The 12,220-nt window shown below is 38.6% G+C and overlaps 1 protein-coding gene across 1 annotated transcript in view; it reads left to right on the top strand.

The window, feature by feature from the left end:
* The window catches only part of LVRN (laeverin), a 67,909-nt gene that overhangs the window by 35,198 nt on the left and 20,491 nt on the right, over positions 1–12,220 (top strand). Inside the window, exons 6-11 of the mRNA XM_061158523.1 lie at positions 1,178–1,291; positions 8,185–8,328; positions 9,345–9,410; positions 9,504–9,569; positions 10,190–10,362; positions 11,907–11,983. Coding sequence (XP_061014506.1) covers positions 1,178–1,291; positions 8,185–8,328; positions 9,345–9,410; positions 9,504–9,569; positions 10,190–10,362; positions 11,907–11,983 — 640 coding nt within the window. The remainder of the gene's footprint in view (positions 1–1,177; positions 1,292–8,184; positions 8,329–9,344; positions 9,411–9,503; positions 9,570–10,189; positions 10,363–11,906; positions 11,984–12,220) is intronic.

Here is a 12,220-nt window from a genome sequence, read left to right as displayed (position 1 = left end):
AACCCCTCAAGCCCTACCGTACACCAAATTTTAAAAAATAACTTGAAAAGTGGTCCAATGAGTGAAAACAAGGAAGGAACTATGTAATCAGATCCTGATGGATTTGAACTTTTGGTGATAGATCATAGTGATGAGAAATCTCAGAACATTAGCAGGTTGTATATTTAAAGAGTGATTGCGTGCCACAAAGTTCTCTTCAGGAAAAGTAAGCCAAGCAGATCTATGATTATCTGCTTTTCATTCCAGCTTAAAATAGAGTCACTAAAAGATATCCCATTTCATCAGTAGATTGTCACAAACTTTTTTTTTTTTTTGCGAGAAGTTACAAGTTAAAGGATTATAGTCAATATACTAGTATCACTGAGGTGACAGTCATCTAAACTGTGAAATTATCTTCTTGTTATATGGAAGTTTTGGAGAAGAGTGATTTACTGTGATTAAATTATACCCTGTTACACAGTCAACACATACTTTCACAAGTCTTGATCATCACCCAAAGTGTCATTTTTTATTATAGCCTAAGTGACACATTGTTTTGGAAAATAGGGTGCTAACTATTAATACATCACTGCTATTATAAGAATTTGGTTAAAAACCAGGGTGTGGATTTGTTGGTTTTGGAAATTATTTTGTTTTTCTTTCCTGATTCTCTTCATCATCATTTGACACTTTCCTTCTGTTAAGCTCAAATAGAAAATAATTACAACTGGACCACTTTGCAGAAATGAATACTTGAGTGATTCTTACATGGTACAGATCAAATCATGTCCTTAAAACATAATCAACTGCTTACAGCAAAATCCTGATGTAGTCTGTTTAGAGTATGAGATGCTGTCATTAGTAGGTGTTAAGTGAACATTCAGGCCTTCTACTTTAACTTAACTTTTTGTGGATGTTTAAGAAATGCTATTCTAGCTTACTTTATTTCTGAGCATCACAGTTTTAAAGCAAAAATTGCTTCCAGTCATTGGATGTGAAATTTTACAGAAATACATGAGTGACTTCATGTTATTAATAAAACAACAACATGATTTTGGAGTCCTGTTTTCAAGTTTTATCACTGATGGCAAATTACAGTTAATTTTGTTTTTGACCTTACATTTATTTAACATGTAATTACAATAAATATTACTTAAATTGAAGTTAAGATTGTTCTTTTTATCCCCAACTCCAAAAGTGGTTTGGAAACTTGGTTACCATGAATTGGTGGAATAATATCTGGCTCAATGAAGGTTTTGCATCTTATTTTGAATTTGGGATAATTAACCACTTCAATCCTAAACTCCCAAGGGTAAGTATGTCTGTTGAATTAATTTATAATTATTCTTCTAATTATAATAGTAGTTAATTTTCATTGTTGAAAGTGTGTAAAATCAGAGATGATCAATGTTGTCTTTTTGATTTGTTTTCTTTTGTCAGGCTTTTATTATTGTAAATATTCCTAGAAGTGAAAATTACGCAGAAATGTGTAATGCCCTGTCTACTTCATACTATATCAAAAGCTTTTCCACAGGTCATTAGATCATTCTTGAAAATAAGATTTTTAAGTGTTGCCTAGTATTTTATCATATAACTTTATAAGATATTTTCCCTACTATTAGATTTTAGGTTATTTTCATTTATTTCTACCTAGACTGAATTTTAAAGCACTTGCAATCAGTAGTCTACAACTTTAATAGTAAGTCATATGCTATGTTATATTACCCATAATATAGCTGATATTGCATATGATACTCATAGCTGACATTGTATCTATTATAGCTGATAATCTTTTGCTATGTTGAGTAAATAGTAACATGGAAAATTAATTTATGTGTATGCAAATCTGAATTGAAAGTTATATTTCTAATATTTTATTTAGAGTAGTTAGGTAATGCTTTCAGAATGGCATGATATTGATTTAAGTGTTTAAATATTTAGATTTAATATGATCTTTGACACAGACCTCATTTCTTCCCACCAAGTCAGGGCTTCTTTCTTCCTCTCTGTTCCCGCCTCCTGTCATCTCTCTGATGCTCTGAGCTGCTCTTTCTGCTACTCTTTCTGGGTCTTTTTGTCCTCTCCCCTCCCAAGTGTTTCCAAGGCTCTACTTCGGGCCTCTTTTTCTTCTCTCCATACCCTTGCTCATTAAAGTGTATTGATGTTTGACATGCTGATTTCCACTGGTCAGATCTTCACAGGCTAAATTTATTCACTTTGAAGGAGAATCTAAGATTGTTCTTTCTATTATTATGAAAGTGAAAGTTGCTCACTCATGTCCAACTCTTTGCGATCCCATGGACTATATAGCCTGCCAGGCTCCTCTGTCCATGGAATTCTCCAGGCAAGAATACTGGAGTAGGTTGCCATTCTCTTCTCCAGGGGATCTTCCCAACCAGGGATCAAACCCGGGTCTCCCTCATCGCAGACAGATTCTTTACTGTCTGAGCCACCAGGGAAGCCCATTAATATTATATTGGTTGTAAACTTTTCCCTCTTTTATGAAAGGAAGAAGATAGATGATGTTTATCTTTTGCTTATTAAAAAGTTGAAAGAATAAAAAATTGACAGACCTCTCTTGGGCGCACAGAAACTTTAAAAAAAATCTTTTTTTTAACCTGTTTGTGAAATTGTGGCTTCTGAGGAGCACTGATGTAGTAGTCTTTTACTGCCCCAGTTCCATGCCACTTTGAAAGTTCAGTTCAGTTCAGTCAGTTCAGTCAGTTCAGTTCAGTTCAGTCGCTCAGTCGTCTCCGACTCTTTGCAGCCCCACGCCAGGCCTCCCTGTCCATCACCAACTCCCAGAGTCCACTCAAACCCATGTCCATCAAGTCGGTGATGCCATCCAACCATCTCATCCTCTGTCGTCCCTTCTCCTCCTGCCCCCAATCCCTCCCAGCATCAGGGTCTTTTCCAATGAGTCAACTCTTCGCATGAGGTGGCAAAAGTACTGGAGTTTAAGCTTCAGCATCAGTCCTTCCAGTGAACACCCAGGACTTATCTCCTTTAGGATGGACTGGTTGGATCTCCTTGCAGTCCAAGGGACTCTCAAGAGTCTTCTCTAACACCACAGTTCAAAAACATCAATTTTTTGGCGCTCAGCTTTCTTCACAGTCCAACTCTCACATCCATACGCGACCACTGGAAAAACCTTAGCCTTGACTAGACAGACCTTTGCTGACAAAGTGATGTCTCTGCTTTTTAATATGCTGTCTAAGTTGGTCATAACTTTCCTTCCAAGGAGTAAGCGTCTTTTAATTTCATGGCTGCAATCACCATCTTCAGTGATTTTGGAGCCCAGAAAAATAAAGTCAGCCACTGTTTCCACTGTTTCCCCATCTATTTGCCATGAAGGACCAGATGCCATGATCTTCATTTTCTGAATGTTGAGCTTTAAGCCAACTTTTTCACTCTCCTCTTTCACTTTCATCAAGAGGCTCTTTAGTTCTTCTTCACTTTCTGCCATAAGGCTGGTGTCATCTGCATATCTGAGGTTATTGATATTTCTCCCGGCAATCTTAATTCCAGCTTGTGCTTCCTCCAGCCCAGCATTTCTCATGATGTACTTTGCATATAAGTTACATAAGCAGGGTGACAATATACAGCTTTGATGTACTCCTTTTCCTATTTGGAACCAGTCTGTTGTTCCATGTCCAGTTCTAACTGTTGCTTCCTGACCTGCATACAGGTTTCTCAAGAGGCAGATCAGGTGGTCTGGTATTCCCATCTCTTTCAGAATTTTCCTCCTACCCTTTGTGGACATCTTATAAAATGCCCACTGGCACACAGTCCAGGCACTCTACAGTACCCCTGCTCTTCCTCCCCTGGGCTAGACATCATTATGTAGATCTGCAGAATGAAGTACTGAAAGGTTAATTGACTTGCCCAAGGTCATTTGCCTGCTTGAGGTGAAACTGTGATTACATTCCAGTGATCTGGGTCTAGGCTGAAGGTGAGGATAATGGTGATAATAAATATTAATAAATAATCAAAAATATTATTTAATGTCATTCACTGAGCACTTGGGACTTAACTGCCTGGTAGTGTGAGTCTTATACATATATCATCTTCATCAATCTTCAGGATAATCCTATGAGTATAGTTGTTATTTTTTCTATCTCCTATTGAGGAAACTGAGGGTATAAGTATTAGGTAAGTTGTCCAAGATCTCACAGTTGTTAAAGGTCAGAGATGAGATTCAGTTCCAGGTTTCTCTAGCTGAAAGCCCGTGCTTTAACCCCAGGAAAACCACTGGTAGTGCTCTCATTCTCAAGGGCTTATGGTGTGTGAGCATGTTCATTATGACTCTCTTCATATATTCGAACTATATATATATATACACAGCAAGTCTTAGTCCTTCCATATATGCTACACCTATGAAATTGTTTATATCTCTCTTTTATAAAGTAGCATCTACACATGGTTAGTGTCATCTGTAACTATTTTTGAAAGCATTTGGTTGTACCCCAAATTACCTCTGTGCTGAGAGTCAATATGGAAAGACATTCCAGTCCTTAAAACAATTAGATTCACCTGTATGTCCTTTATTGACTATACTATAAATTTCAGTTACCTTTTAATGCAACAACAATGGCTAATATATTATCATATCTGGAAAACATTGATGAAAACATGTTACCAATGTTTTTGAAGCTAAGATGGTAAGATTATCCTCTCATATCATTTAGTTTTATTTCTTTTTGTCATTGGTTCTTAATCACTGTTTTCTGAGTGTACATTTCTCAATCACTTGTAGAGCTGAGTGAACCATAACCCTTGCCAGAAGAGTATCAGATCTTGGAGCTTGAAAAAATTGCCATGAGCTTTGTTTTTAAAAAGCTTAAGGCTTTGTTTGAATGGTCTTTAAGAGATCAGAACTTTAGCTTCCTTTGAATCAGTCATTAGATTGAAAGTGAGTAAAGAGCATCACAGAAACATATGCAGAAACAGATTTCCATTTTTTCTAATTCTGGTCTAATTTCAGCTGAAAGCTATTAACATACAAGATGAATGGGTCATGGTCAAGGATTCAGAACATTCCAGTTGGTTTCTTGACCCCCGAAGCTCCAGCTCTAACATTGGTACTCACTGACTTTTCTGCATCCCTCTTCTGACTGGTCTAAGGAAGCAGCAGCTCTCGTGGAGGCAAGGGGCACATAGGGGCCTTGCAGTCAGTCAGATCTCGCTATGTTTCCATGATCACTGTAAGCTGAGGCAAGTAGTCGAACACTTCTGAGCTTTCCTTCCTCATCTGTAAGAAAGTTTCATGCAGTCATTCAATAGATTGAGTATTTAGTGGACACTGTTGTGACAGCCATCATTTACTAAGCATTCCTTATGTGCTTAGAGTGTGGTATGTACAATATCTGATCCACCCTTCTGAAGAACTGATGATGACGATATAATCGCAGTAGTGCTTAACCCTTATTGAGCATATTCTATTTGCCAGTCACAGTGCTAAAAATTCTACGTAAATTAATTTAGACCTGATAATAATCCAGTGAGGACAGTGTTCACCCCATTTTCAGAGGTGAAACTGAATTTCCAGAGTGATGAAATTAGTTGCCTTTTATGAGTCCCACGGTCCCTAGAAGGCTGAAGTAGGATTCAGACCCAGGTAGCTTGACTCCAAACCCTGTGCTTTCAACCACAGTGATATTCCATACGAATTTTATAATAAATACTGTTACATTTCTTAGGATAATCATAGATCTGATAGATATAGGTTTGTTCTCTGGAATCTCATAGCTTGCATGAAGAAAGAAATGGAGAGTGTAGAGACTCACTTTATCCGATCACTATATGCAGTAGCTAGGTAATATTTTTTTAAAAACCTGATATTGCTTTTTACAATAGAGTTTCCCTTCCACAAGACCAGAACAGACTGGGGCAAGCATCACCTTATGGGAGGCCTAGAGTAGAAAAACCTGAGAAATGTTGAGTAAGAGGTGTTCGCCTCATTCATCACAGCTCTTGTATGATTGGGAGGACACCAAGAAGATTATGTAAACCTTATGCCAGGCAGGCGCAAGAGAGACAGACAGTCCATTCTGAAAGAAAAATATGGAAAAGGTTATGTGTACAAAAGTATTCATTAATACATTGTCTATAACAGAAAAAAAAAAAAAAAACAACTGGAAACAAATGCCTACCCATTAGGCAAATGATTCAGTCAATTATAGTCCATCAACCTGAAAGGGTATTATGCAGCTGTGCATTTGTTTATTTTAGTGTTTTGCTTTTGCAAAAGTTATATCTACCCTGTGAAAATCATGATTAAGTTTGGGGTTATTTCTTTCCAATTTGTGTTTGTTTCATTTATAATACAGTAGCCATTATTAGGAGTAGTTATGAAGATAAGACAGCAAAATTTCTAAATGAATGTGATAAGTAAATGAACAAGATGAAAAGTTTTTACAACTGTAAGAATAAATAAATAGGGGGAAAGATTAGAAAGAGCTGGATTAACAACATTCTAATGGGAGTTATTGCAGGATGTGGACTTACGGGAGTTTTTTATTTTGCTGTTTTCTTCGTTGTGTTTATATGGCAGCGGGGTAGACAGTGCACATTCTCAAGAGCTCTTAGGTGTTAAATTAATAAAACCTATACTTAATGAGTAAGGTGGGACTTTATGCAGATGCCTCCTCTAAATCTTTGCTACTCAGAGTGTGGTTCTTGAGCTATATGCCAACATCAGCATCACCTGGTCGTTTAGTAGAAATGCAGACCCCAGACTTCCCTGGTAGTCCAGTGGTTAAGTCTCCACGCTTCCACTGGAGGGGGCACGAGTTTCCATCCCTGGTCGGGGGAACTTAAGATCCTGCATGTCTCAAGGTACTGCCGAAAAACAAACCAACCAACCCAACCCCAGCACAGACTAACTGAATTAGAATACAATTTGACAAGATCCCCAGGGGATCCTTATGGGCAGTAAAGTTTGACATGCATTTCTCTAAATGACAGGCTTTCTCATTTTGAGAAAAGCTGAGTTTGACGATAAGTTAACCAAAATATGCATAAATCTGAACATAATATGCTAACTAGAGAGGGTTGGTTGAAACACTGGCAAATGGCATTGGGGCAGAGTTTGGAGGGGTTGAGGGAGTCAACTGTTGAGGGGTGAGGGAGTCAACGTGGGACCGCAGAGAGAGTCCCCTGGGAGCTGAGACTTCCCGTGGTTTCCAGGTGCTCGCCAGGGTGTGCCTCGGCCGCCCCTGCCCTCTCTTTGGCTCTGTCTTTGCATGCACCTCTTAACTCTTCTTTGGTTTTCCTTCTAGCTTTCCTTCAGAAAGAAATGGCCCTGGTCACATGTCTAAGAGAGATCTAATCTTTTGGAGAGTTCTAGACCTTATTAAAATTTCAATAACTGCCAGTTGCTCTGGTGGCTCAGAGGGTAAAGATTCTGCCTACAGTGCAGGAAACTGGGGTTTGATCCTTGGATAGCGAAGATCCCCTGGAGAAGGGAATGGCTACCCACTCCAGTATTCTTGCCTGGAGAATTCCATGGACAGAGGAGTCTGGCGGGCTGAAGTTCTATGGGGTTGCAAAGAGTTGGACATGACTGAATGACTAACACTTTTACAGTAAAAAAAATTCTTAATGCATGAGCTATAAATTACAGTATACAGTTTGTAGATTTGTTTTGATTTATTTCTAATAACTAATATTACTACATCATCGTCACTGTGAATTTGTAAATTTGGCATTGCTTTTGTCTTATAAATGTCCATGTAAGAGACTGATACATTTTAAGGGATTACTGATAAAGTTGCCAATAAAACTCTATAGAGGATTAAAACCACCTAGAGATGCTGTTCCCTGGAGGACCTGTCTGGGTGGTCAGGGACCTCCTAACATAAGGAATGTGTTGGGTTGGCCAAGAAGTTTGTCCCATCTTATGGAAAAGTCAAACAAACTTCTTGACCAACCCAATAGATGACTGTCTTGGAAACCATATTAACTTTTGTAATTGACTTTTTTTAATTGAAATAAAAAAGGAGACCAAATGGGAAGGAAAGTATCACAGAGTTTTGTTATTCAAGGACTCCTGACTTATTTGGCACATTGTAGCCCGAAGAGCACTTCTCAGTTATTGATTTCTTCCCCTCTTCAGTGATAGTTTCTGAAAATATTTTAGGAGCATTGAGCTTCCTGTTTCTGTGATGCCTCAGGAGTTAGTATGTCTCAATGTTTTCCTTTTAGAATGAGATCTTCTTTTCTAACATTTTACATGGTGTGCTCAGAGAAGATCACGCCCTGGTGTCTAGAGCCGTCTCCATGAAGGTGGAAAGTTTCACAGAAACCAATGAAATAAATGAGCTCTTTGACTTATTCACTTACAACAAGGTAAAACAGTTCCACATTTATATTTGTTCTGCACTCTTGCAGAAAGCTACATAAAATGGGTTCTTTGGGTTCTAGACTGATGTGCTACTACACAATTTTAGTACAAAGACCTTAATATTATTCAGTAGATGGATCTCAGAAAACGTGGTTAAATCAGTTCTTATCTAGTAAATGTTAATCTATAATAGGTGCTCAATGCTATCTACCTTTTTAAATATAGACAGACAGCTGGATACTTTTAAGGTGAACTTTTCTGCCTGGTGGAAATTTGTTCTTGTGTCACTGAAAGAAAGGCACACAACATAAAAGCCGTTAGCTACGTTTTGTTCAGGAACCTGACTGAGGACTACAGCCCAGGAGACAGCCTCTCAGAGTATTCTGAGAAACTCTTCCAAAGAGACAAGGGGGCAGCCAGGGTATAGCTGAAGGTTTTGTTTTGGTCCTGGGGACAACATCCAGTCAGGTATAAAAAGACTACTGCTAGTCACAAGGAACAGACATCTCAAATGAATACTTACAGTGCGTTTCTGTGTATGGAAGGATGCAAGAATCTGGGGTCATTGAAAAGTTTCTTTAGGTATGTATCTGAACTATCTTGGGATTAGTATATTCAAAACAAAGAACGCTTCTTAGTTTTCTCCATCCTCGATTCTCCCCTGCCGGCCCCCTACACCCACCCCGGGACATTGTCAGTAGGCAACCACAGTAGCTAATTGCTGATCCTTGTAGAACTGGAATGACAGGCAACCTTTATTTATTTACACTTGTCATGTGAGTCTCTCAATTTAAAACATTTTCTGTACCCTGAATTCTTATATGTAGGACATTTTCTCATCTTTTATCTATTAATCAGTGACAGTTTATTTTATTAGCACATTTTGGGTTAACCCAGACATTCAGTTGAGGTATACAATGCAATGAGGAGCACAGCCCAAAATCTTGTATGCCAAAATGGAATGTGTCAGTATTTAGATACTGAATTTTGTTCAAATAATGGACAACTGCTTATGTCTTAGGGAGCGTCTCTGGCCCGGATGCTAGCTAGTTTCTTGAATGAGAAAATATTTATCAGCGCACTTAAGGTGAGTTTGCAAAATTGTTGTTACCTAAAGACAGTAAACATGAATTGCTTTGGCAAGTTATTCATTTTAACTTTACCTTTTCTATTTTAACAGTCATATTTGGAGACTTTTTCTTACTCAAATGCTGAGCAAGATGATCTATGGAGACATTTTCAAATGGTAATTCTCTGACTCTCTGCCGTGTTTTTGCTGTGTTGTGCTGTAGGATCTCGGGGCCATGTGCGTATGCTGATGCCACAGGAAAACCCCCTTCCCTTGTCTGTGAGACTGCTTTAAGTCGGAGGTTACTTCTTTAGTCTTCACCACTGTATTCCCAGGCTTCCCTGGTGGCTCAGACGGTAAAGAATCTGCTTGCAGTGCAGGAGACCTGGGTTCAATTTCTGGGTTGGGAAGGTCCCCTGGAGAAGGGAATGGCAATCCACTCTAGTATTCTTGCCTGGAAAATTCCATGGATGGAGGAGCCTGGTGCTACAGCCCATGGCATTTTGAACACAGCTGAGCGACTACTAACACACCATGTTTCTAGTGCCCAGGATAGAGCCTGCATATATTAGATCCATAAAAAGTGTGTTCAGTGATTGAATGAAAGGATGAACTAAGGAACCACTCATATATACAGAGATGAACAGAATTAAATTTGATCCAGAAATTCCCCACTGGATTTTACTATATAAAGGAGAAATACAATCACTACGTATTGATGGTTCCTTTTAGGAGTTGGCTACCTCAGAAGACTTGGATGGTAAATAACCGCTTTTGTGATGATTTTTTTAAAACAGGCCATAGATCACCAGAGTAAAATTCTTTTGCCAGCAACAGTAAAAAGCATCATGGACAGCTGGACACACCAGAGTGGTTTTCCAGTTATCACCTTAAATGTATCCACGGGCGTCATGAAACAGGAGCCATTTTATCTTGGCAAGGTTAAAAATCAGACTCTTCTAACCCACAAGTAGGTAGATTTGCTCCTGTCTTCACCTTCCTTGGGGCTGAGCTCTGATCAGAAGGAAACCAGCCTATGGATGAGGAAGCGTAACTCCCACTGGATGCACACCCTCCTTGGGATGACGGGGATGGTGACACAGTGCTCCAAGCAGGACGACACTGTGCTAGGGCGGGGCAGAGCCCCTGAGGTCCTGACCGAGGCCAGAGACCTGCCTTTAGGGTTCTTGCAGTGCTTCTTGCCTGGGACTTAGCTTTGCATGTTAGGCATTTCTTTTTTGTCCTTCAGACGGAGGTAATGAATTACTCAGAATTCTGTGTGAAAGCCAGTAAAATTGAATCTGAATGGCCTTATGTTAGTTAAGAAAAAAGGGGATCTGGTTGCCAGGTCGTCTTCCCTTCTCTAGAAATGGAGCTGAATGGTGACCATATCTTTGAGGAATAATTCTGTGCATGTATGCCCACACCTGTGTATGTGCTTTTGTAACCATACGTAAAATATTAGAGTTATAGATCCCAAATTCAAACCTTAGTCTTATTTAAAATCTCTGAGTTTCAGTTTCCTTATCTGTGAAGCAAATGTAATGATACAAACCGCAGGGGCTTGTTGTAGAAGTGAAATGAGATAGGAAGTATACCGTGGCTTGGCAGTCATCACCTTCTCCTTCTATTTCCTCTTCTTCCTTAACTTGTTAGTTTTCAACTGTTTTTGATAAAGGGTTCGATTCTCAGATCACATTGTATTAAGCATAAGCACGAATGAGTAATTTATTTTCATGTACCATCACCAACATTTTCAGGTTGTCCCACTCTTTCTTAAAACCCCAGGTGGGGAAATAGGAGACCTGCAGCTCCCTTCTCCCTGTGATGTTTCATGACTTTTGAGAAGAGGTGGCCTTAGCTATCATATGAACAGAGACTCTCAGTTCAAAGGCTGAGAAGCCAGACGTGCGAGCACTTGAGCAAGATTGGAAATATTGTCTACATTCCGAGTAATGTGTGTCTTCAGATGACTAATGTCCTCCTCGTGGTCAGTGACTTCATCCAGGTCACATCCACCAGCACAGGGAGAGTGCCAGCGTTCAGCGAATATGAATAATCTGGCTGATTGTTGTTGAACTCTTTTCAAACTGGGAAAAAACTTGAGGTGGAAAAGCATTTTGAAATGTTTGTCATGCTTTTTCTTCTTAAAAGATTATTCAGTTTTCTTGGCACAGAAAGCGTTGGGTATGTCTGCAGCATTTGAATGACCCCTGAGTAAGGCCAGATGGCTATAATTGAATATAAACAGGCCTTGAAAGTTTCAGATACAGGAGAGCCTTAGAAGCTTACCCTGAGTTGCAAGAAGAAGCAAATCTGTGAGGCACAAGAGAATAAATAAATAGTCAAACCTGGCTTGTGAAACAACAGTGAATAATTCTAAAACCGAGTCCTGTATATCCACAAGGAATGACTGAAGAATTTGAGTTCTTTTATCATCTTTTTTAATATTGGCTCAAAGCTCTTATTCTTATGTGTGAACAATAACTGAAGTTTTCATTTTTTTCCAAACAGTGATACATGGATTATACCTATTCTTTGGATAAAAAATGGAACTACACAGTCTTTAGTCTGGCTAGATAAAAGCAGCAGTAAGTAACAAATTTTTTTAAATACCTTCATATATATATGCAAATATATATACACATACACATATATAAAAGCAGAGAATAAAATGTTAAAATATCTAGCTTTTGAATTGCTTATTTAAAAGTAAAATATTACATCATTCTTGTTGAACATAGAGCTTTAAAGAAACATTTCTAATCAAAAGTTATTGTATGTGAAAAAATATAGTTATATGGTAAGATCAATACATATTTTAGAAT

The sequence above is a fragment of the Dama dama genome, chromosome 12, assembly GCF_033118175.1.
Source record: "Dama dama isolate Ldn47 chromosome 12, ASM3311817v1, whole genome shotgun sequence".
NCBI lineage: Eukaryota > Metazoa > Chordata > Mammalia > Artiodactyla > Cervidae > Dama > Dama dama.
Note: the sequence above shows the minus strand (reverse complement) of the source record. Positions and strands in the feature narration are given on the sequence as shown.